This window comes from Electrona antarctica (assembly GCF_951216825.1).
Source record: "Electrona antarctica genome assembly, chromosome: 2".
In the NCBI taxonomy this organism is placed as follows: domain Eukaryota; kingdom Metazoa; phylum Chordata; class Actinopteri; order Myctophiformes; family Myctophidae; genus Electrona; species Electrona antarctica.
Genome location: NC_136807.1, coordinates 52832959 through 52858880, shown reverse-complemented (window position 1 = coordinate 52858880; position 25922 = coordinate 52832959). Strand labels below are relative to the sequence as shown.

The window sequence follows — 25922 nt, the reverse complement described above, 5'->3', positions numbered from 1 at the left end:
CTGCTGGCCAATCGCAGCTGACCACAATCCCCTCCCATGACGGCAGGCAGTTAAAAACACTTCACTAACTTGTGCTCTGCCTATCCACTCTGGTCTCTCCCCAGCCATCCAGCCATCTAGCCTGCCCGCCAGCCTAATCCTTCCTCAGTACAGTCTGAAGCCACTCCAGAACTCACCATGTCAGTGAAGAGGAACGTCACCTACAGTGTCAAGTCGTCCTCCTCGGGGACGGCCCCCAGGAGCTTCAGCAGCATGTCTTACAGCGGACCCAGTGTGGCCTCCCGTCAGAGCTACAGCGTCCGCAGCTCAGGACCCAGCAGGGGCTTTGGAGGAGGTTCCGGTGGCGGCTACATATCCAGCTCCAGTGCCTACGGAGGTGGCATGGGCCTGGGCATGGGCATGGGTGGCGGTATGGGTATGGGTGGAGGTATGGGTATGGGTGGAGGTATGGGTATGGGCGGCCATGTCCCTATCCAGGCCGTCACGGTGAACAAGAGCCTGCTGGCCCCACTCAACCTGGAGATCGACCCCAAGATTCAGTCCGTCCGCACCCAAGAAAAGGAACAGATCAAGAGCCTCAACAACCGCTTTGCCTCGTTCATCGACAAGGTCAGTGCTTGTGCTGTACAATAAGAGCATGCAGTGAAACCCTGAGTGTCAATGTAACTCCGAGAGGTCAAAACTGACCCTTACAGGTCCGCGTTGACCTCTCTGAGTTACACTGACCCTCTGGATACTGATGATTTCACTTTGTAGGTGTATGTGTGTGAACCTTCTCTGTGTCGAGGTTGCCTTGTGCTTTTACAACTTAATTATACACGGGGAGCCCATTTCTCCTCCTTCTCTCAGCCATAATGGTTATGCAAGCTGTGTTTGATCAAAGGTTTGATCCATGTGTCTGCAATACTATGCTAATACCTTGGGTTCGACGGCGTGGAGAAAAAGTAGATTTACTCTCCCTTATGGTTTCATCACCTCCCACGGAACGCAGTCAAGACAGGAGATAAGAATGTTTGTCTCTAGGGGTTTGGCTTCAGGGCTCATATCTAATGCTTTTTTGGCAGTCCTTTTATAGTGATGGAAAACAGACACGCGGAGGAGCGAGGATTGGAGAGCGAGGGGCGAGGAAAGGGAGCGAAGGGCGTGTCCATATGAAGCCCATAGCTAGTGATACGAGTTACCTTGGGAACGGGCCTGCCCTTTGCTGGGCTGTGGCTCTTAATATGTGGCCCTTACGGACACAGACACAAACACACACACATACACAGACACAAACACACACACACACACACACACACAAACACACACACATACACCAGTGACACAGAAACCAAGCATATCTACCTAATTGACAATAACGGAAATGTTCACTACAGTGACATGCCAATGACATGACAAAGTAGTGTCCAATGTTATAGCTTTTCATAAGGTATTTCCTGACATTGAGCCCATTCTGCTGCTGCTAGGCGTATAGTTAGGTGCAACGTCTCCCCAGGCCACAGCAGGTTCATATTTTAGAAGGCCAGTTGGTTTCATGTTCTGGTCAACACTGGTAGATTGGTTACATAACCACTCTTCTTCTCTCTGAGGCCTGCGGACCGTCAAACAGAGAGATTATAGGGAAACTGGCTTATCGCTTGATAATTGGTGACAACGGTCTGTTCCTATACGTGCCTCCTCATTTTTAGGATGTCTGTTGCAGCTCAAAGGAGCTGCCTGTCAAGAGGCTTTGTCCTCCAGACTTCAGAGCTGCTCTGTGAATAGAATGCAGCAGCGAGGTGGGGAGGGGCAAGGTTCAGTCGCTGGCCATCACATACCTGTTGTCACACCCTGTTATTAATGTCCACAAATGTCTCTCTCGCCTCCCCACCCCCATCTCTCAATCTCTCTTTCCCCTCATCGCACCTAGCTCACAGTTAAATATTTACCTTGCTTGTGTGTGTATGGAAACGAAAAAGGTTGCCTAGCTTCATAACCATGCCCTCCCCCCTCCCTCCTCCTCTCATCTGGTCTGGCACCCGTGACAACGGATATCAGTCTCCCTTGCTCTGTGAAAACAGGAAGACACAAAGGGAGGGATGGGGTTAAATACCTCTTTCCTCGTCATCCATTTTTCCAAACCCGAAATGCACACCTCCCTCCACAGTACACAACCTCCTGTCAGGATGCTAGTACAGCGTGGCCTTCCTATGGAAAGAGAGACACACGCTGGAATGACCAATGAGCAGCTGGCCCACGCAGATTAGAACAATAAACACAGTTGATTGTGAATAGCGGCTGAATCCTGCCGTTTTGGTTGATGTCCAGGATGATATCCAACCTTGTATGTGATTCTCATGTCAGCGAGCAGCGTTTACATCACCATTACAGGCAATTACAACCTGGCGCCCCTATTATATTGTCCAAGAAGAATAGTTACATTTCCATTATTACATTATGATAAGGCTATTTATTCGTTCTAATTTCGGAAATTCGCGGGAAATGTTTGCCTATAATGACATGCCTTCATCTTTCTCCATACCAGGTGCGCTTCCTGGAGCAGCAGAACAAGATGCTGGAGACCAAGTGGAACCTGTTGCAGGGGCAGACCTGCACGCGCTCCAACATCGACAGCATGTTCGAGGCCTACATCACCAACCTGCGCCGGCAGCTCGACGGCCTGGGAAACGACAAGATGAGGCTGGAGGCCGACCTGCACAACATGCAGGGCCTGGTAGAGGACTTCAAGAACAAGTGAGTGACCTGGTAGAGGACCTGGTAGAGGACCTGCACAACATGCAGGGCCTGGTAGAGGACTTCAAGAACAAGTGAGTGTCTGTGAGGCACGAGGACCCAAGCCCCCAGTAAGGCTATCCAACGTTGAAGTTGCCACTACCTACTGGCGAAATGTGGAATTGCAGCACTTAATGGAAGTGGACGGACGTTCATGACGTCACGTGAAAAGCCCGGACCTCAAAGTTGAGGTCCGGGGCTAGGCTAGGCTAAACTTCCACTCACTCGAGCCATTGAGTTATAATTATACTTCCGGAAGTCTTCCGGGTGCTTCAAAACGCCACTGAGCAACTTCCACTGAAATTAATAGCGGGGGGGGTGGGGGGGGCGGGGCTAACGCTCCAGTTCGGTCTCTATCCTTTATATACTCTATGCGAGGACGTGATAGCCAACCCTTAGGTGGTGGGAAGGGAAGGGAGGAAGAACACAGGAGGAAAGGGTGGGAGGGATAGATCTGGAACTTATGATTCACGGACTCTAACGTCAGTAGTCTTGCCTAGCCAGACGATGAGAGATTTCCGCCTACTGATATGTCGGTGGAATTCTAACGTCAATGTAGGGGCTAGAACAGTGGAGACAATGACCATGCACTGCGTTGAAAACCAATCACATCACCGATCTAATATGAAGGACCACCTTTAAAGTATTTGCATTGGTTCCACAATGCAGTTCCTTTCCCCTAAAACTCAGTTTTAGAAACAACATTGAGTTTAGATGTCACCAGACATACACATGACTAGAAGATCAGGAGCAAGGGTGTGAAAATAAGCTTAACCCTAAACCACAGAAGGATGCATTATTCCAATGAAGTTGAAGGGAACATGTAGGTGAAAAGATTATTTTTGGTCTTTCTGTGGACTCATATTCTTTATGGACATGCATGTCTCATCTGTTCTAAATTAAAAAATACACTGACTCGGAACAGTCAAGGCTCAGGGTTCAAACAAGTTCTGAAATTATTAAGTTTCAAGTAACTTGACACTACACGGAACGGAGTTGATCGCTATGTGACCTACTCCCCACATCTGTCTGACCGCAGATCTGCAGGGAATGACAGCACACAATAGGCATGTCCTGATTTATAAAACCAACACAATACAAAATAACTAGAGACAGAATGACTAGAGACATGAACCTTTCACATGCACGAGATACACAAACACACCCATGCACAGCAGTGCATAGACGATGCAGTGCTGCATAAATCTATTGGCTTCTTATAGACACCTGGAGCATGTTAACTGAAGTCAGAGGGGGCCTGATAGGGAGAAATATGAACACCTGAAACTACTCACAAGTTGCTCTAAATCAACATTTTGCACCGGTGCAGCACCAGGGACAGAGTACTCACGCCTCCTAGTGTTGAAGTAGCATATTATCTTGTATGTCCATGAAAATGGAACATGTGTTTCCATTCCATTGTTCCATTTCCATTGTTAAATATTTTATTCATAGAACGTACAGACAGTCTTAATCACCTTTAAACTGGCATTCTCATTTTGGGCATGCAGGTTTTCAGAATGTTCAACAATCTTTTTTCAAACAAATTGAAAAGTAGTAAAGATACAGCACAATCCCACAACGCATCCCATTGTGATGATTTATGCAACTTGTTGAAGTATGGAGACAATGTTTCTGCCCAACAGCGACGATTATGAACATGACTTGATAGAATCCTGTCAAAGCTCTGTCTGTGTGATTTTGTTTTTAATTTTATACTAATGACAGTCTCAATAATATTTGCACTCAGGTACGAGGATGAAATCAACAGGCGTACAGAGTGCGAGAACGAATTTGTGCTCATCAAGAAGGTCAGTATCCAGATTCAATATTTGAAACTGAACATATTTGTTCTCTGTGCTCTGTTGTCCCTGACGGTTTGACGATTCCGTATGTTTCAGGACGTCGATGAAGCCTACATGAATAAGGTCGAGCTGGAGGCCAAACTGGAGAGCCTGACAGATGAGATCAACTTCCTCAGACAGATCTATGAGGAGGTAAGCAATGATCCACTGCCTGATGTCACTCACCCACTGCATCCTGATTGGCTCAGACAAACCCTAGGGCCTCACAAGCACCAGCTGTTTTGGGCCTTGGTTGCACTCACTACTCACAGACTCACTAGAATAAAATCAAAAGAAGCAAAGAGAAGAAATTATAAAACCATCCTTGATGAATCATAAAGGTTACAGAGTAGAAATGGTAGCAATTCCGTGTAGCAAGCATGGCTTATTTTGATTGCAAACAGATGAATTCTGGGTTGCTTTCATCAACATTATTCCGGGTTTAATTAGCGAGCTGTCTTTGTTGAGTTATGGTACAGTATGGTCCCTATGATGCCATGTTGGTGTGGGTTGTTACTTTACTGCATTCATGGGTTTTTCCACATCTGTTTAGCATCTTGACGAGATGTTTGCCCTACCTCTGGAACTGAAGGAGATGGTTGAATTAACTTGGGTTGAATTGACAGGATTGAGGATTTTAATTTATACAATGTTGAAGGACCGTGTTGATCCTTGGAAATTATCTTTTTTTTTAAATATATCAAATAGTTTTAAAGCTTCAATCCATAACTTTTTGTAGTGAATACAACTTAATTTAAATAAATCTGTATCATGTATGGTTGTATGGGAGTATGTTGTTAATACACTATAAATAAGAACAACATAACTGCAGTGGTTAGAGGTGTGGTCTGGTCTCCCTGCCCTTCTATTGAGACATGTAGATGCTGTGTACAGGTAGGACCACTAGTGGTTGACCAGAGGTATTGCATTACAGTAAAACGTTCTGCACTCGTCTTGCACGAGCGACCTGGGTTCATATCGCGGGTAGGACACGGAAGTTGTGGACTGCAGCTTTAAACAGCCTCAGAATTAGTTTCTGCCTGGTGTTTTAATCCCATGTCTGTCATGGTTCTTCCTCCAGGAACTGCGTGAACTACAGTCACAGATCAAGGACACCTCAGTGGTCGTGGAGATGGACAACAGCCGCTCCCTGGACATGGACGCCATTGTGGCCGAAGTGCGCGCTCAGTACGAGGCCGTAGCCAACCGCAGTCGCCAAGAGGCCGAGACGTGGTATAAGTCCAAGGTGAGGTCACTCACACACTGACACGTGTAGCTCTCATCATGTGGAATAAAGCCAAAGGCAAAACCTAGTTGTGTGCCTGTGTGCATACGCTTGAAAATAGCTGATCTGCAAGTTCACAACGTGTCACAGTGCGGCCCGCCGTGAGCTTGTAGATCCGCCAAAAAAGTACGACAGCGCTATAAGGCAAATTGAATTGGCACCTAACGATGACATTTGAAATCACAAAGTTAACATTTCTCTGCGCATTATCAAGAGGCTTTCAAAATACTGATTGGTTGTTTTCCTGATGTCTGTTTAGTACGAGGAGATGCAGACGTCTGCCGGCAGATACGGAGATGACCTGAGGAACACTAAGACAGAGATCTCAGACCTGAACCGCATGATCCAGAGACTGACAGCAGAGATCGATGGCGTCAAGGGACAGGTAAAACATTATGTAGCTCAGAATAGACTTCTGTAGTTGCCATCATTGTTTTCTTATTTTGGACCATTGCAACTTATCCCAGAGTAATTTAGTCATTTTAATTGCCATACGACATTAGTCTTTGAGAATCATAAAGATATTGTTCCAGCATTTTTGTTCTTACTGTCATGTGACCAGGAATGGCGCAGTAGATGTGCAAAAACACTAAATAACACAATTCTATTTTCTGAACTTTTTTAATTCTCACCATTGACACATTTGTAGTATTGTGGGGAAAGCTTCCGCAGAAAAAAACAGATCGGCAAGCTGACAACGTAACGCGTTGTAAAAAAACAACAACACACCAGCACAGATCCCTGAGGGACTTCACTCAACCATACAAGGGTTCAGTGGTTAATGTCTTCTGTTCTCTGTCTTCGATCAGCGGGCCAACCTGGAGGCCCAGATTGCTGAGGCTGAGGAGCGGGGATAGATGGCCGTGAGGGACGCTAGGGAACGCATCAAGGACCTGGAGGACGCTCTGCAGAGAGCCAAGCAGGACATGGCCCGCCAGATCAGAGAGTACCAGGACCTGATGAACGTCAAGCTGGCGCTGGACATCGAGATCGCCACCTACAGGAAGCTGCTGGAGGGAGAGGAGGACAGGTTGTCCACTGGCATCCAGGCCATCAACATTTCCCAACAGAGCTGTGAGTTTAAAACATCTCTAGATGGTCAGAGCTGTGAGTTTAAAACATCTCTAGATGGTCAGAGCTGTGAGTTTAAAACATCTCTAGATGGTCAGAGCTGTGAGTTTACAGTTTGCCGTTATTTCCTTGTAATAACTGCAGCCATAGGTTATTATTGTTTGCCATGATTATACCCTGGTGTTGTATTCGTTTTCCTATAGGCTTTAAAAGCAATCCCTTTATTTGCAATCAAACATAGAAATGCCATCTCTGGCAAACAATTACATGACTCTCCTCATACAATATTAAAGGATGTAGCCTACAATATGAAGATAAAAACATAAGGCTACACATTAAAAAAAAAGTATATACAAATGAAAACTGAACAAAGTGTAAAACATCTCTAGATGGTCAATGATTTGATAGATTTCTTCAATTGCCCATTTTCATTCTTGTCCTCGTCCCCTCTCACCAGCGAGCTACGGCGGCGGTTACGGCGGTGGAGAGCAGCTGAAGAGCAGCTACTCTAGCGGCAACTACAGCAGCTACGGCGGTGGTTACAGCAGTGGCGGCTACGACAGCAGCAGCGGCTTCAGCTCCGGCAGCAGCAGCGGCGGCTACGGCGGCGTCAGCGGGAGCAGCGTTGTCCAGAACAAGAAGAGTGTCATCATCAAGATGATCGAGACCAAGGACGGCAAAGTGGTGTCGGAGTCCTCCGAGGTGGTGGAGGATTGAGCCGTTCAGATGAGAGCGTCCGCCGCGGCCTGCTAGGATCTTCTCCTGTTTGTCTTAGTAGTTTTATACTCACAGCTCACTTCCCCCAAACCGTTAGTCTCTCAAGCCATGACTATCTCTTCCACAATCTTTGAATGCTACAGAGGGTGCAATTCCGCCCGGTAAAAGTTGAGAACAGGAAGCTGTCATCTGCTCTTCAGGCTGGAAGGGTATTATTCGACCTATCACAATGCGGTGTTCACGAAAATGAAGTACAGACTTTCAGGCGGAAGCATTTGAGAATTGTGGGAGCCTAACACGTCTGTCTGGAGAGACTAAACCGCTGTCTAATAACCCAGTCTGAAGCAATTCCTCGCCATTCCTTCTACAGTACCATGCATAGGCCTTCCATGTGTCCGCTAAAAGAAGCAATAGTCCTGACCCGAAAAGAAAAAAAGATCTGAAAGGGACCAAAGAATCTATTTTTGTCAGTCACATTTTGTATGTCTTGAGATGCATGTTTGTTTTTACTAAAACAGTTGTTTGAAGTTTTTGTCTCACAAGCAACAAAAAAAGAGAAAAAGGATCGATGGGCAAATTGCAACTATGTAATAGTTGAAAAACAAAAAGCAACATACAACACATTCCCTCCAATCTATGCAACTTTACTATTCCACACTACAAGGGCTATTCCCTTAAAGAATACATAAATACAGGTTGCATGACATGGGTAAAGTAGTATTGTGAATGTACTTAAACAGTGCAGAGGTGTTTTTGGTCAACTAATGTCTTAAAAATGTCTGTAGGTAGTGCATGTCACCCCTATGTGTGTGTCCTGTAACTGTCAACGGGCGACCCCTTAGGAGACTGCCCACACAATACTGTTGTTCTGAGGTGTCCTTAGGAGACTGCCCACACAATACTGTTGTCCTGAGGTGTCCTTAGGAGACTGCCCACACAATACTGTTGTCCTGAGGTGTCCTTAGGAGACTGCCCACACAATACTGTTGTCCTGAGGTGTCCTTAGGAGACTGCCCACACAATACTGTTGTCCTGAGGTGTCCTGAGGTGTCCTTAGGAGACTGCCCACACAATACTGTTGTCCTGAGGTGCTGTTTTTGCTACCAAACCAAATAAAACAGTGTTTACTGAAATCTCCATGTTGTGATGAATTTATCCTTCATTCAAATGAAAGTATGAATAAATGAATTAGCAAATTATGGTTTAAGGTTTTGAATGAATGAATTAACGAATAAATGAATGAATGAATGAATGAATTAAGCAGTTGAGACTAATAAGCAGTCTAAGTCCCTCATTTATTCTGACCCCTCCCCGAAAAGGCCTAGCTGTCCTGACCCCATATCCATCATTTATACATTATGGATAATTAGTGTGGACTTAGACTGTTATTCGTCTCAACTGCTCAATTAACGAATGAATGAACAAATTAGAGAAACCGGAATAAAATACATCTAATCCTTATTATTTATTTATACTATGTGCTATCAAATTAATGCAGCATGCAATTAAAATGACTGCTAGCATTTACAGTTGTTTATCTGATCAAGAACGAGAAATTGCTTTACAAGAAGCTTTATAACAAGCGCCCCTGTTCCTTGACTGCAAAAGGCAAGCCATTTCACATTTGTATAGCCTTATTAGCAGTTAGCACAGGCCTGTTAGCCCAGGGCTTATAGTTTAGTTTAGTTTAGTTTATTCGCACGATATAAACAGTACAAAAAAAAGGGTAACATCAATAAAAGAGAAATATGTGCAGGTGAGAAAAGAAACCCATGGAGGGCTTATATGTGGTTCTCACCAAAGATAATTTTTACAAATAGTAAATAGACAAAGTAATCAAACAACTATATGTGGGGGGTGCGAGGCAGTGTGGATCTGACTTACCACCCGACGTCGTTAGTGAGGCGTGCCTCCGTTGTGCCCGTGGTGAACCAGCCGCTGTCAGACGCGGAATGACGTCGTCTTTTATATCGACCCTCCTGGGGGATCCGGCTGCCGCTGATTAGGGTGCGGCCCCGGCATCATTTCACACTGCTGGAGGAGGTTCGGTATGTATCCGTGATCTATCAGCGCGCCGAGGGCGGGTCTTTTGTCCGAGGGCGCTATGTGTCTGACAGCGCGTCTGGTTACCATGGCAACGCACTCACCTGGTCGGGGGTTTCCTAGCGAGACCCCACAATACAAAATAATTGACATGAAATCTATATCTATCTCTTTATCTGGCTATGCTTTTTTACATGCTTTCCTCTAGTTTTTAGGATTTATTTAATGTCAGAGTATTGTTTCGTACTTGATATAACACATTTCTACAGAAGCCGTGGATATCCTTCTGGGCATAAACAAGAAGTTGAACATTTCAGTGATATAGCACAACACAGAGGAGCTGTAGTGGTGAAACCTTTATTAGATAAACTGACAAAACATATATAATTTCCCCCAAAGGCATAAAAGGAGATCTTTGAGGTTATAACAGCACCTCTATGAAGACACAACAGTATAATGAGGTTATAAAACACCTCTATGAAGACAGTTAGGAAATCAAATGGACCCTTATGCATCTGTCAATCAGAGATTGTACAAATGGAACCAAATGGAGTTAAATTAACTTTGATTTTACAATATACATTGGGGCCAGAGATAGAAATGCCATTAAATAGGGGGCCCTTGAAATAAAAATGGTTGAAAATCACTGCTAGAGTCGTAAAAATCTTCTCCTTGGCATATATTTTCAAATGGGGGGTCCGCACCGCAGGGATAATGAGTGTCAATTTGGGGGTCCTTGACATGAAAAGGTTTATGAACCATTGATGTACACCGTGTCTCTGGAATCTAGCATATGATGTACTATGATCATTTAACAATCCAAACAACACACAACGTCAACACAGTGAATAGCAGCATGTCAGCACTTTATGGAACCTTTATTTACAGCCTTTACTGCATATCAATGAACATAATAATGATTGCATGAATATCATAATGAATATAAGAAAATAAGAAAATAAGATCCATACACAAGATGAAACAAAAATCCATCCAACAAACTATTCATCTTTATTTTAACATGTTGATATTGTCAGATTATGTGATTCCTCTCCTTTAGTATCCTCGTCATTGTCATCCTGGATTAGACTGAATGATCATATAATTGTCTGTGTGTGACAAACTTATACTAACAGACTTCACCCCCTGTATGAGTTAAATTACCCTTCTGAGTATAGCCTTTACCACAAACTGTACAAGAAAAGGGCTTTTCACCTGTATGAATCCTCATGTGTAGTTTTAGATCATTTGTGCTAACAGAGCCTTTTCCACAAATTGTACAAGAAAAGGGCTTTTTGCCTGTATGACTCATCATGTGTATTTTTAGATGACATTTGTGAGCACAGCCTTTTCCACAAACTGTACAAGAAAAGGGCTTTTCCCCTGTATGGGTCATCATGTGTAATTTTAGATTACGTGTGGCAACAGCCTTTACCACATACTGTACAGGAGGTGACACTTGTGCTCGTAATGTCACGCCGTCAGTTCAGGAATGGGCCTCATCACTGTGTGACTCCTGAGGGTCACAAATGTGACATTTATCACATCGGTGTCATTGGGACCGTCATGGTCATTTACTCATTTTAAGACAAAGCGTAGCTTCAAGCTAGATTTAAAGGCCTTTTCAAATGGGGAGCATGTGACGCAGACGGTGTCGCCTGGATCAACGACAGGTCTGCTCCAGGTCTGCTCATGAGGGGTGCGACTCCCGTTGCGTTAAAAAAAAAGCTCAACACAATCCAGGTCTATAGTCAGTCGCGGGCGTGTGCACGAAACGAGCACACGCGCCGCGCGACAATTTTCACGGGACCGTGCCCATGAAAATACGCTTTCGTTGTCACCCCTCAACTTCTCTGCGTGTACACAAAAAAACTAATTCGCAGGCGAATTACGAATTACCAGGCGTGTCAGTCGATGCCCGTCTGAAAAGGCCTTAAGTACGAAATGTCATGTGAACTCATCTACAGTACCTGGAGTTACATAAGGAAGCAGTCGGAAACACACGCACGCACGCACGGACGCACGCACACACACACACACACACGCGCACACAATCACATCAACACACGCACACACATGCATGCGCATGCACGCACAAACAAACATACAGTACTGCAAGCACCTGTAGACAGACATGTTTTTCAGCAGCCTTCTGCATTTTTACAGCCATCCCTCACGTCCATCTGACACTGTATATTAAATGTCAAGTAAATTATCACCAACAATCAGGCCAACAGGCTGGTTTGCGCAGTTCACCTTCTTTGCATATACACATACATACCTGTATGTGACACGGTGAATAGAAACACATGATTTAAATTAACAGGTTTATCTCCATGTCACAACGAGATAAAGCCTGGAATGAACTACTGCCTAAAGTGCCTAAAGCCGGAGCTCCACCGGACGGCGGACGCGTTGCGTCTCCGTCGCATGCGTCAAAAAACGAACCGGGGCAATTTTAATGCAGTCACGCAACGCAATGCGGGCAGTGGAGCCACCCTTCATTGATTAAAAAGGGAACATTCCCTGACGGTGACGGTGACGGAGACGCGACGCTGACGCGCCCGGTGGAGCCTTGGTGTAACCGGAAGTGCAAGAAGTACATGCCCTGTAGGCTATACTTTCTGCACTTCTGGTTGTGGTTCATTGTGAGCTTGGAGATGCTATTTAAAAAGAATGTGACATTTTGGAAAGTTTTATAGATTTCTATAGACTTTTAGAAATATTTTAGAAATTCTTTCAAATGTTTTTGGACATTTTGGAAACTGTTCACATGTGCTGACATGCCCAAAATATCTCTCACTCACATTTTTGTACTCACACTACAAGTATCAATATCACAATGTAGAAATGACATGTAAATGCCCTGTATTCAAATTTAACTTGAGTAAAGGTACAAAAGTATTGGCATCAACATTTACTTAAAGTCCCAAAAGTAAAAGTGATCATTATGCAGAATGTCCCTTTTCACAAGTTTTCAAAATGTATTAAAAGTCTATGCAGATCTACAAGCTCACAACGCGTCGCACCTCAACGCGTTGAGCTTGTACATAGCCAAACTATATACAGTATAGGGATGAAGTGGTTATGTATGGTTTATATGTTTTGTAATAATAATGACTGAAAAAGGAGAGAGGCCGCACAGCTCGTAGTCACGATGCCAATCAAAATCTTTATTTTTCCAACGTTTCGGCAACAAGTTGCCTTCTTCAGGGAATCAATAATAAACATAAACAAAGTAACTTGTAACTAGTTTAGTTTTCAAATAATTGTTGTGGAGTACAACATTTGCCTCTGAGATGTAGTGGAGTAGACGTAAAAGTATTGCAAATTGGAAATACTCCAGTAAAGTAAGTAACTCCAAATTGTACTTAAGTACATTACTTGAGTACAAGTACTTATCGGTACTTTCCACCACTGGCATGATGCTTATCTCTTGTCTCTGACAAGAAGACCACACAATGTGTTGCCTGAAGATGCAATGTGTGTAATGAGTGAAATGAGTGAAACTCACTCTGGAGTGCATTTGAATAATGTAAATTGCATTAGGGGTGGGTGGGTCAGCTTGTGCAGCAAGCCAATGCTGCTTAGGAAGATGTATTAATTAGAAGGGGAATGAAGCTACTTGAAAGCTCTGCTTTAACTCCACATATTCAAAGACAACCTTAAATAACTGAACTGTCAGCTAATGTTAGCATTAAGGTAAAAAAGATGTCAACCTCACATTATGAAAAAGGCCTTGGAGAAATGCATACTGTAACAACAGGTCACTACTCTCTGACACACAACTAGCTGTGACAACAAGCCACTTGTCTAATTGACAGCCATGATGGCACGCACGCACGCACGCACGCACGCACGCACGCACGCACGCACGCACGCGCACGCACGCACACACACACACACACACACACACACACACACACACACACACACACACACACACACACACACACACACACACACACACGCAGGCACGCACACACTCGCTGTGTAAGAGTAGCTGCATACCGTTTAGAAGAGTAATCCCTAAAGAAAGAGGAATTTAGGCAGAAAGAAAGAATGAAAGAAAGATAGAAAAATAGAAAGACACTATAACTACGTAACTAACTAACCAACTAACCAACTAACTAACTAACTAACTAACTAACTAACTATTATCTCATTAACACACTCACACACTCACTAACTTTCTACAAACCTAATTATCTAAGAATCTAACAAACAATGGGAATGATACACGCCCTCCCTGACAATCCAGAAAAAGAACAAGTTTTCCCTGACAGAAAGTCCTGTAGAAAGGCCAGGTAATGGTTTGGAATGACTGGACGATGCGTCATAGAAACCCAGAAGTGTTTAGTTACAGCACCGCCTCTCTCTCCCCCTCCCAGCCGTAGCTGCTGGCCAATCGCAGCTGACCACAATCCCCTCCCATGACGGCAGGCAGTTAAAAACACTTCACTAACTTGTGCTCTGCCTATCCACTCTGGTCTCTCCCCAGCCATCCAGCCATCTAGCCTGCCCGCCAGCCTAATCCTTCCTCAGTACAGTCTGAAGCCACTCCAGAACTCACCATGTCAGTGAAGAGGAACGTCACCTACAGTGTCAAGTCGTCCTCCTCGGGGACGGCCCCCAGGAGCTTCAGCAGCATGTCTTACAGCGGACCCAGCAGGGGCTTTGGAGGAGGTTCCGGTGGCGGCTACATATCCAGCTCCAGTGCCTACGGAGGTGGCATGGGCCTGGGCATGGGCATGGGTGGCGGTATGGGTATGGGTGGAGGTATGGGTATGGGTGGAGGTATGGGTATGGGCGGCCATGTCCCTATCCAGGCCGTCACGGTGAACAAGAGCCTGCTGGCCCCACTCAACCTGGAGATCGACCCCAAGATTCAGTCCGTCCGCACCCAGGAAAAGGAACAGATCAAGAGCCTCAACAACCGCTTTGCCTCGTTCATCGACAAGGTCAGTGCTTGTGCTGTACAATAAGAGCATGCAGTGAAACCCTGAGTGTCAATGTAACTCCGAGAGGTCAAAACTGACCCTTACAGGTCCGCGTTGACCTCTCTGAGTTACACTGACCCTCTGGATACTGATGATTTCACTTTGTAGGTGTATGTGTGTGAACCTTCTCTGTGTCGAGGTTGCCTTGTGCTTGTACAACTTAATTATACACGGGGAGCCCATTTCTCCTCCTTCTCTCAGCCATAATGGTTATGCAAGCTGTGTTTGATCAAAGGTTTGATCCATGTGTCTGCAATACTATGCTAATACCTTGGGTTCGACGGCTTGGAGAAAAAGTAGATTTACTCTCCCTTATGGTTTCATCACCTCCCACGGAACGCAGTCAAGACAGGAGATAAGAATGTTTGTCTCTAGGGGTTTGGCTTCAGGGCTCATATCTAATGCTTTTTTGGCAGTCCTTTTATAGTGATGGAAAACAGACACGCGGAGGAGCGAGGATTGGAGAGCGAGGGGCGAGGAAAGGGAGCGAAGGGTGTGTCCATATGAAGCCCATAGCTAGTGATACGAGTTACCTTGGGAACGGGCCTGCCCTTTGCTGGGGTGTGGCTCTTAATATGTGGCCCTTACGGACACAGACACAAACACACACACATACACCAGTGACACAGAAACCAAGCATATCTACCTAATTGACAATAACGGAAATGTTCACTACAGTGACATGCCAATGACATGACAAAGTAGTGTCCAATGTTATAGCTTTTCATAAGGTATTTCCTGACATTGAGCCCATTCTGCTGCTGCTAGGCGTATAGTTAGGTGCAACGTCTCCCCAGGCCACAGCAGGTTCATATTTTAGAAGGCCAATTGGTTTCATGTTCTGGTCAACACTGGTAGATTGGTTACATAAACACTCTTCTTCTCTCTGAGGCCTGCGGACCGTCAAACAGAGAGATTATAGGGAAACTGGCTTATCGCTTGATAATTGGTGACAACGGTCTGTTCCTATACGTGCCTCCTCATTTTTAGGATGTCTGTTGCAGCTCAAAGGAGCTGCCTGTCAAGAGGCTTTGTCCTCCAGACTTCAGAGCTGCTCTGTGAATAGAATGCAGCAGCGAGGTGGGGAGGGGCAAGGTTCAGTCGCTGGCCATCACATACCTGTTGTCACACCCTGTTATTAATGTCCACAAATGTCTCTCTCGCCTCCCCACCCCCACGGTGTTCTCCAGCCCCTCCCACCCCCAATGGAGTGACTCCCCCCCCCCCCCCTCTCTCAATCTCTCTTTCCCCTCATCGCACCTAGCTCACAGTTAAATATTTACCTTGCTTGTGTGTGTATGTAAACGAAAAAGGTTGCCTAAATTCATAACCATGCCCTCCCCCCTCCCTCCTCCTCTCATCTGGTCTGGCACCCGTGATAACGGATATCAGTCTCCCTTGCTCTGTGAAAACAGGAAGACACAAAGGGAGGGATGGGGTTAAATACCTCTTTCCTCGTCATCCATTTTTCCAAACCCGAAATGCACACCTCCCTCCACAGTACACGACCTCCTGTCAGGATGCTTGTACAGCGTGGCCTTCCTATGGAAAGAGAGACACACGCTGAAATGACCAATGAGCAGCTGGCCCACGCAGATTAGAACAATAAACACAGTTGATTGTGAATAGCGGCTGAATCCTGCCGTTTTGGTTGATGTCCAGGATGATATCCAACCTTGTATGTGGTTCTCATGTCAGCGAGCAGCGTTTACATCACCATTACAGGCAATTACAACCTGGCGCCCCTATTATATTGTCCAAGAAGAATAGTTAAATTTCCATTATTACATTATGATAAGGCTATTTATTCGTTCTAATTTCGGAAATTCGCGGGAAATGTTTGCCTATAATGACATGCCTTCATCTTTCTCCATACCAGGTGCGCTTCCTGGAGCAGCAGAACAAGATGCTGGAGACCAAGTGGAACCTGTTGCAGGGGCAGACCTGCACGCGCTCCAACATCGACAGCATGTTCGAGGCCTACATCACCAACCTGCGCCGGCAGCTCGACGGCCTGGGAAACGACAAGATGAGGCTGGAGGCCGACCTGCACAACATGCAGGGCCTGGTAGAGGACTTCAAGAACAAGTGAGTGACCTGGTAGAGGACCTGGTAGAGGACCTGCACAACATGCAGGGCCTGGTAGAGGACTTCAAGAACAAGTGAGTGACCTGGTAGAGGACCTGCACAACATGCAGGGCCTGGTAGAGGACTTCAAGAACAAGTGAGTGACCTGGTAGAGCTAACGCTCCAGTTCGGTCTCTATCCTTTATATACTCTATGCGAGGACGTGATAGCCAACCCTTAGGTGGTGGGAAGGGAAGGGAGGAAGAACACAGGAGGAAAGGGTGGGAGGGAGAGATCTGGAACTTATGATTCACGGACTCTACCGTCAGTAGTCTTGCCTAGCCAGACGATGAGAGATTTCCGCCTACTGATATGTCGGTGGAATTCTAACGTCAATGTAGGGGCTAGAACAGTGGAGACAATGACCATGCACTGCGTTGAAAACCAATCACATCACCGATCTAATATGAAGGACCACCTTTAAAGTATTTGCATTGGTTCCACAATGCAGTTCCTTTCCCCTAAAACTCAGTTTTAGAAACAACATTGAGTTTAGATGTCACCAGACATACACATGACTAGAAGATCAGGAGCAAGGGTGTGAAAATAAGCTTAACCCTAAACCACAGAAGGATGCATTATTCCAATGAAGTTGAAGGGAACATGTAGGTGAAAGGATTCTTTTTGGTCTTTCTGTGGACTCATATTCTTTATGGACATGCATGTCTCATCTGTTCTAAATTAAAAAACACACCCGTGTGAACTGAGTGGTGTAAGGTCTTAGATAGACTGATCAGCTGTGGTCTGACGTAATTAAATCACACCCGTGTGAACTGGGTGACCATAGCAACCATGCTCATGTTTTGGTACGAACAGACAGACAGACAAACTAACAAAGCCAGTTGTACGAGTGGTTTACACCACTCAAAAAGAAGAAGATAGTATACTCATCTTTTTTTGAGTGGTGTAAACCACTCCAACAACTGGCTTTGTACCCGTGTCTGTTCGTACCAAAAAAAATCACACCCGTGTGAACTGAGTGGTGTAAGGTTTTATATAGCATGATCAGCTGTGGTCTGACGTAATGTCTGACGTAATGAAATAAGGTAAGGTATTATGTAGCCTGATCAGCTCTGATCTGACGTAATGAAATCACACCCGGATGTGATTTCACAACTGGCTTTTTCTGTGCAGAGAAAATGACCATGGTTGCTACGGTCATCCAGTTCACCCGGGTGTGATTTAATTACGTCAGAAATTATTTTGAACATAGCAACCATGTTCATTTTTTTCTGCACACAAAAGCCAGTTGTAGGAGTGGTTTACACCACTCAAAAAATACACTGACTCGGAACAGTCAAGGCTCAGGGTTCAAACTAGTTCTGAAATTATTAAGTTTCAAGTAACTTGACACTACACGGAACGAGCCGTACACTGGAGTTGATCGCTATGTGACCTACTCCCCACATCTGTCTGACCGCAGATCTGCAGGGAATGACAGCACACAATAGGCATGTCCTGATTTATAAAACCAACACAATACAAAATAACTAGAGACAGAATGACTAGAGACATGAACCTTTCACATGCACGAGATACACAAACACACCCATGCACAGCAGTGCATAGACGATGCAGTGCTGCATAAATCTATTGGCTTCTTATAGACACCTGGAGCATGTTAACTGAAGTCAGAGGGGGCCTGAAAGGGAGAAATATGAACACCTGAAACTACTCACAAGTTGCTCTAAATCAACATTTTGCACCGGTGCAGCACCAGGGACAGAGTACTCACGCCTCCTAGTGTTGAAGTAGCATATTATCTTGTATGTCCATGAAAATGGAACATGTGTTTCCATTCCAATGTTAAATATTTTATTCATAGAACGTACAGACAGTCTTAATCACCTTTAAACTGGCATTCTCATTTTGGGCATGCAGGTTTTCAGAATGTTCAACAATCTTTTTTCAAACAAATTGAAAAGTAGTAAAGATACAGCACAATCCCACAACGCATCCCATTGTGATGATTTATGCAACTTGTTGAAGTATGGAGACAATGTTTCTGCCCAACAGCGACGATTATGAACATGACTTGATAGAATCCTGTCAAAGCTCTGTCTGTGTGATTTTGTTTTTAATTTTATACTAATGACAGTCTCAATAATGTTTGCACTCAGGTACGAGGATGAAATCAACAGGCGTACAGAGTGCGAGAACGACTTTGTGCTCATCAAGAAGGTCAGTATCCAGATTCAATATTTGAAACTGAACATATTTGTTCTCTGTGCTCTGTTGTCCCTGACGGTTTGACGATTCCGTATGTTTCAGGACGTCGATGAAGCCTACATGAATAAGGTCGAGCTGGAGGCCAAACTGGAGAGCCTGACAGATGAGATCAACTTCCTCAGACAGATCTATGAGGAGGTAAGCAATGATCCACTGCCTGATGTCACTCACCCACTGCATCCTGATTGGCTCAGACAAACCCTAGGGCCTCACAAGCACCAGTTGTTTTGGGCCTTGGTTGCACTCACTACTCACAGACTCACTAGAATAAAATCAAAAGAAGCAAAGAGAATAAATTATAAAACCATCCTTGATGAATCATAAAGGTTACAGAGTAGAAATGGTAGAAATTCCGTGTAGCAAGCATGGCTTATTTTGATTGCAAACAGATGAATTCTGGGTTGCTTTCATCAACATTATTCCGGGTTTAATTAGCGAGCTGTCTTTGTTGAGTTATGGTACAGTATGGTCCCTATGATGCCATGTTGGTGTGGGTTGTTACTTTACTGCATTCATGGGTTTTTCCACATCTGTTTAGCATCTTGACGAGATGTTTGCCCTACCTCTGGAACTGAAGGAGATGGTTGAATTAACTTGGGTTGAATTGACAGGATTGAGGATTTTAATTTATACAATGTTGAAGGACCGTGTTGATCCTTGGAAATGATCTTTTTTTTTAAATATATCAAATAGTTTTAAAGCTTCAATCCATAACTTTTTGTAGTGAATACAACTTAATTTAAATAAATATGTATCATGTATGGTAGAGTATGTTGTTAATACACTATAAATAAGAACAACATAACTGCAGTGGTTAGAGGTGTGGTCTGGTCTCCCTGCCCTTCTATTGAGACATGTAGATGCTGTGTACAGGTAGGACCACTAGTGGTTGACCAGAGGTATTGCATTACAGTAAAACGTTCTGCACTCGTCTTGCACGAGCGACCTGGGTTCATATCGCGGGTAGGACACGGAAGTTGTGGACTGCAGCTTTAAACAGCCTCAGAATTAGTTTCTGCCTGGTGTTTTAATCCCATGTCTGTCATGGTTCTTCCTCCAGGAACTGCGTGAACTACAGTCACAGATCAAGGACACCTCAGTGGTCGTGGAGATGGACAACAGCCGCTCCCTGGACATGGACGCCATTGTGGCCGAAGTGCGCGCTCAGTACGAGGCCGTAGCCAACCGCAGTCGCCAAGAGGCCGAGACGTGGTATAAGTCCAAGGTGAGGTCACTCACACACTGACACGTGTAGCTCTCATCATGTGGAATAAAGCCAAAGGCAAAACCTAGTTGTGTGCCTGTGTGCATACGCTTGAAAATAGCTGATCTGCAAGTTCACAACGTGTCACAGTGCGGCCCGCCGTGAGCTTGTAGATCCGCCAAAGAAGTACGACAGCGCTATAAGGCAAATTGAATTGGCACCTAACGATGACATTTGAAATCACAAAGTTAACATTTCTCTGCGCATTATCAAGAGGCTTTCAAAATACTGATTGGTTGTTTTCCTGATGTCTGTTTAGTACGAGGAGATGCAGACGTCTGCCGGCAGATACGGAGATGACCTGAGGAACACTAAGACAGAGATCTCAGACCTGAACCGCATGATCCAGAGACTGACAGCAGAGATCGATGGCGTCAAGGGACAGGTAAAACATTATGTAGCTCAGAATAGACTTCTGTAGTTGCCATCATTGTTTTCTTATTTTGGACCATTGCAACTTATCCCAGAGTAATTTAGTCATTTTAATTGCCATACGACATTAGTCTTTGAGAATCATAAAGATATTGTTCCAGCATTTTTGTTCTTACTGTCATGTGACCAGGAATGGCGCAGTAGATGTGCAAAAACACTTGAAAAACACTGAACCATTTGTTTTTAACATTTTAGCTTTGCCAGTTTTAACTGAGAATAACACAATTTTATTTTCTGAACTTTTTTAATTCTCACCATTGACACATTTGTAGTATTGTGGGGAAAGCTTCCGCAGAAAAAAACAGATCGGCAAGCTGACAACGTGACGCGTTGTAAAAAAAAAAAACCCAACACACCAGCACAGATCCCTGAGGGACTTCACTCAACCATACAAGGGTTCAGTGGTTAATGTCTTCTGTTCTCTGTCTTCGATCAGCGGGCCAACCTGGAGGCCCAGATTGCTGAGGCTGAGGAGCGGGGAGAGATGGCCGTGAGGGACGCTAGGGAACGCATCAAGGACCTGGAGGACGCTCTGCAGAGAGCCAAGCAGGACATGGCCCGCCAGATCAGAGAGTACCAGGACCTGATGAACGTCAAGCTGGCGCTGGACATCGAGATCGCCACCTACAGGAAGCTGCTGGAGGGAGAGGAGGACAGGTTGTCCACTGGCATCCAGGCCATCAACATTTCCCAACAGAGCTGTGAGTTTAAAACATCTCTAGATGGTCAGAGCTGTGAGTTTAAAACATCTCTAGATGGTCAGAGCTGTGAGTTTACAGTTATTTCCTTGTAATAACTGCAGCTATAGGTTATTATTGTTTGCCATGATTATACCCTGGTGTTGTATTCGTTTTCCTATAGGCTTTAAAAGCAATCCCTTTATTTGCAATCAAACATAGAAATGCCATCTCTGGCAAACAATTACATGACTCTCCTCATACAATATTAAAGGATGTAGCCTACAATATGAAGATAAAAACATAAGGCTACACATTAAAAAAAAAGTATATACAAATGAAAACTGAACAAAGTGTAAAACATCTCTAGATGGTCAATGATTTGATAGATTTCTTCAATTGCCCATTTTCATTCTTGTCCTCGTCCCCTCTCACCAGCGAGCTACGGCGGCGGTTACGGCGGTGGAGAGCAGCTGAAGAGCAGCTACTCTAGCGGCAACTACAGCAGCTACGGCGGTGGTTACAGCAGTGGCGGCTACGGCAGCAGCAGCGGCGGCGGCTACGGAAGCAACAGTGGCGGCTTCAGCTCCGGCAGCAGCAGCGGCGGCTACGGCGGCGTCAGCGGGAGCAGCGTTGTCCAGAACAAGAAGAGTGTCATCATCAAGATGATCGAGACCAAGGACGGCAAGGTGGTGTCGGAGTCCTCCGAGGTGGTGGAGGATTGAGCCGTTCAGATGAGAGCGTCCGCCGCGGCCTGCTAGGATCTTCTCCTGTTTGTCTTAGTAGTTTTATACTCACAGCTCACTTCCCCCAAACCGTTAGTCTCTCAAGCCATGACTATCTCTTCCACAATCTTTGAATGCTACAGAGGGTGCAATTCCGCCCGGTAAAAGTTGAGAACAGGAAGCCGTCATCTGCTCTTCAGGCTGGAAGGGTATTATTCGACCTATCACAATGCGGTGTTCACGAAAATGAAGTACAGACTTTCAGGCGGAAGCATTTGAGAATTGTGGGAGCCTAACACGTCTGTCTGGATTGACTAAACCACTGTCTAATAACCCAGTCTGAAGCAATTCCTCGCCATTCCTTCTACAGTACCATGCATAGGCCTTCCATGTGTCCGCTAAAAGAAGCAATAGTCCTGACCCGAAAAGAAAAAAAGATCTGAAAGGGACCAAATAATCTATTTTTGTCAGTCACATTTTGTATGTCTTGAGATGAATGTTTGTTTTTACTAAAACAGTTTTTTGAAGTTTTTGTCTCACAAGCAACAAAAAAAGAGAAAAAGGATCGATGGGCAAATTGCAACTATGTAATAGTTGAAAAACAAAAAGCAACATACAACACATTCCCTCCAATCTACGCAACTTTACTATTCCACACTACAAGGGCTATTCCCTTAAAGAATACATAAATACAGGTTGCATGAAATGGGTAAAGTAGTATTGTGAATGTACTTAAACAGTGCAGAGGTGTTTTTGGTCAACTAATGTCTTAAAAATGTCTGTAGGTAGTGCATGTCACCCCTATGTGTGTGTCCTGTAACTGTCAACGGGCGACCCCTTAGGAGACTGCCCACACAATACTGTTGTCCTGAGGTGTCCTAAGGAGACTGCCCACACAATACTGTTGTCCTGAGGTGTCCTGAGGTGTCCTTAGGAGACTGCCCACACAATACTGTTGTCCTGAGGTGTCCTTAGGAGACTGCCCACACAATACTGTTGTCCTGAGGTGTCCTTAGGAGACTGCCCACACAATACTGTTGTCCTGAGGTGTCCTTAGGAGACTGCCCACACAATACTGTTGTCCTGAGGTGTCCTGAGGTGTCCTTAGGAGACTGCCCACACAATACTGTTGTCCTGAGGTGTCCTTAGGAGACTGCCCACACAATACTGTTGTCCTGAGGTGTCCTGAGGTGTCCTTAGGAGACTGCCCACACAATACTGTTGTCCTGAGGTGTCCTTAGGAGACTGCCCACACAATACTGTTGTCCTGAGGTGTCCTGAGGTGTCCTTAGGAGACTGCCCACACAATACTGTTGTCCTGAGGTGTCCTTAGGAGACTGCCCACACAATACTGTTGTCCTGAGGTGCTGTTTTTGCTACCAAACCAAATAAAACAGTGTTTACTGAAATCTCCATGTTGTGATGAATTTATCCTTCATTCAAATGAAAGTATGAATAAATGAATTAGCAAATTTTGGTTTAAGGTTTTGAATGAATGAATTAACGAATAAATGAATGAATGAATGAATGAATGAATGAATGAATTAAGCAGTTGAGACTAATAAGCAGTCTAAGTCCCTAATTTATTCTGACCCCTCCCCGAAAAGGCCTAGCTGTCCTGACCCCATATCCATCATTTATACATTATGGATAATTAGTGTGGACTTAGACTGTTATTCGTCTCAACTGCTCAATTAACGAATTAATGAACGAATTAGAGAAACCGGAATAAAATACATCTAATCCTTATTATTTATTTATACTATGTGCTATCAAATTAATGCAGCATGCAATTAAAATGACTGCTAGCATTTACAGTTGTTTATCTGATCAAGAACGAGAAATTGCTTTACAAGAAGCTTTATAACAAGCGCCCCTGTTCCTTGACTGCAAAAGGCAAGCCATTTCACATTTTGTATAGCCTTATTAGCAGTTAGCACAGGCCTGTTAGCCCAGGGCTTATAGTTTAGTTTAGTTTAGTTTATTCGCACGATAAAAACAGTACAAAAAAAAGGGTAACATCAATAAAAGAGAAATATGTGCAGGTGAGAAAAGAAACCCATGGAGGGCTTATATGTGGTTCTCACCAAAGATAATTTTACAAATAGTAAATAGACAAAGTAATCAAACAACTATATGTGGGGGGTGCGAGGCAGTGTGGATCTGACTTACCACCCAAAGTCGTTAGTGAGGCGTGCCTCCGTTGTGCCCGTGGTGAACCAGCCGCTGTCAGACGCGGAATGACGTCGTCTTTTATATCGACCCTCCTGGGGGATCCGGCTGCCGCTGATTAGGGTGCGGCCCCGGCATCATTTCACACTGCTGGAGGAGGTTCGGTATGTATCCGTGATCTATCAGCGCGCCGAGGGCGGGTCTTTTGTCCGAGGGCGCTATGTGTCTGACAGCGCGTCTGGTTACCATGGCAACGCACTCACCTGGTCGGGGGTTTCCTAGCGAGACCCCACAATACAAAATAATTGACATGAAATCTATATCTATCTCTTTATCTGGCTATGCTTTTTTACATGCTTTCCTCTAGTTTTTAGGATTTATTTAATGTCAGAGTATTGTTTCGTACTTGATATAACACATTTCTACAGAAGCCGTGGATATCCTTCTGGGCATAAACAAGAAGTTGAACATTTCAGTGATATAGCACAACACAGAGGAGCTGTAGTGGTGAAACCTTTATTAGATAAACTGACAAAACATATATAATTTCCCCCAAAGGCATAAAAGGAGATTTTTTAGGTTATAACAGCACCTCTATGAAGACACAACAGTATAATGAGGTTATAAAACACCTCTATGAAGACAGTTAGGAAATAAAATGGACCCTTATGCATCTGTAAATCAGAGATTGTACAAATGGAACGAAATGGAGTTAAATTAACTTTGATTTTACAATATACATCGGGGCCAGAGATAGAAATGCCATTAAATAGGGGGCCCTTGAAATAAAAATGGTTGAAAATCACTGCTAGAGTCGTAAAAATCGTCTCCTTGGCATATATTTTCAAATGGGGGGTCCGCACCGCAGGGATAATGAGCGTCAATTTGGGGGTCCTTGACATGAAAAGGTTTATGAACCATTGATGTACACCGTGTCTCTGGTATCTAGCATATGATGTACTATGATCATTTAACAATCCAAACAACACACAACGTCAACACAGTGAATAGCAGCATGTCAGCACTTTATGGAACCTTTATTTACAGCCTTTACTGCATATCAATGAACATAATAATGATTGCATGAATATCATAATGAATATGACTCGTTAAATCCTGACAAATGTGGACACACACTGATATAATGCTGTACCAGTAACCTTTGAGCTGGAGGGTATAATACAAGATTTACAAAATAAAAAAATCATGTTGAATATAAAATAAGATTCATACACAAGATGAAACAAAAATCCATCCAACAAACTATTCATCTTTATTTTAATGTTGATATCATGTTGATATTGTCAGATTATGTGATTCCTCTGCTTTAGTATCCTTGTCATTGTCATCCTGGATTAGACTGAATGATCATTGTCTGTGTGTGACTAACTTATACTAACCCCCTGTATGAGTCCTCATGTGTATTTTTAGATGATACTTCCGAGTAAAGCCTTTACCACAAACTGTACAAGAAAAGGGCTTTTCACCTGTATGAATCCTCATGTGTAGTTTTAGATCATGTGTGCTAACACAGCCTTTACCACAAACTGTACAAGAAACGGGT

General features: G+C 44.3%; 2 protein-coding genes across 2 annotated transcripts; both read left to right on the top strand.

The window, feature by feature from the left end:
- The first annotated feature begins 90 nt into the window (after positions 1 to 90).
- LOC306916976 (intermediate filament protein ON3-like) lies at positions 91 to 23599 on the top strand. Its single transcript, XM_079495083.1, has 10 exons — positions 91 to 445; positions 14512 to 14693; positions 16612 to 16820; positions 18980 to 19040; positions 19131 to 19226; positions 20149 to 20313; positions 20612 to 20737; positions 21221 to 21485; positions 21900 to 23059; positions 23551 to 23599. Exons 1-9 carry the CDS (start codon positions 178 to 180, stop codon positions 22184 to 22186), a joined length of 1659 nt encoding a protein of 552 aa, XP_079351209.1. The 5' UTR covers positions 91 to 177; the 3' UTR covers positions 22187 to 23059; positions 23551 to 23599.
- On the top strand, positions 6161 to 8297 carry LOC306917039 (keratin, type II cytoskeletal 8-like). Its single transcript, XM_079495159.1, has 3 exons — positions 6161 to 6286; positions 6711 to 6975; positions 7430 to 8297. The coding sequence occupies exons 2-3, from the start codon at positions 6759 to 6761 to the stop codon at positions 7687 to 7689; spliced, it is 477 nt and encodes a 158-aa protein (XP_079351285.1). The 5' UTR covers positions 6161 to 6286; positions 6711 to 6758; the 3' UTR covers positions 7690 to 8297.
- Positions 23600 to 25922: the final 2323 nt, after the last annotated feature.

Excerpts from the sequence above, each read along its gene's own strand:
- LOC306917039 (XM_079495159.1), top strand. The coding sequence starts at position 6,759 with ATGGCCGTGAGGGACGCTAGGGAACGCATCAAGGACCTGGAGGACGCT. Across the intron at positions 6,976-7,429 it reads CAACATTTCCCAACAGAGCT|CGAGCTACGGCGGCGGTTAC; the intron begins GTGAGTTTAAAA and ends CCCTCTCACCAG.
- LOC306916976 (XM_079495083.1), top strand. The coding sequence starts at position 178 with ATGTCAGTGAAGAGGAACGTCACCTACAGTGTCAAGTCGTCCTCCTCG. Across the intron at positions 446-14,511 it reads AGGTATGGGTATGGGTGGAG|GTATGGGTATGGGTGGAGGT; the intron begins GTATGGGTATGG and ends GTATGGGTGGAG. Across the intron at positions 21,486-21,899 it reads CAACATTTCCCAACAGAGCT|CGAGCTACGGCGGCGGTTAC; the intron begins GTGAGTTTAAAA and ends CCCTCTCACCAG.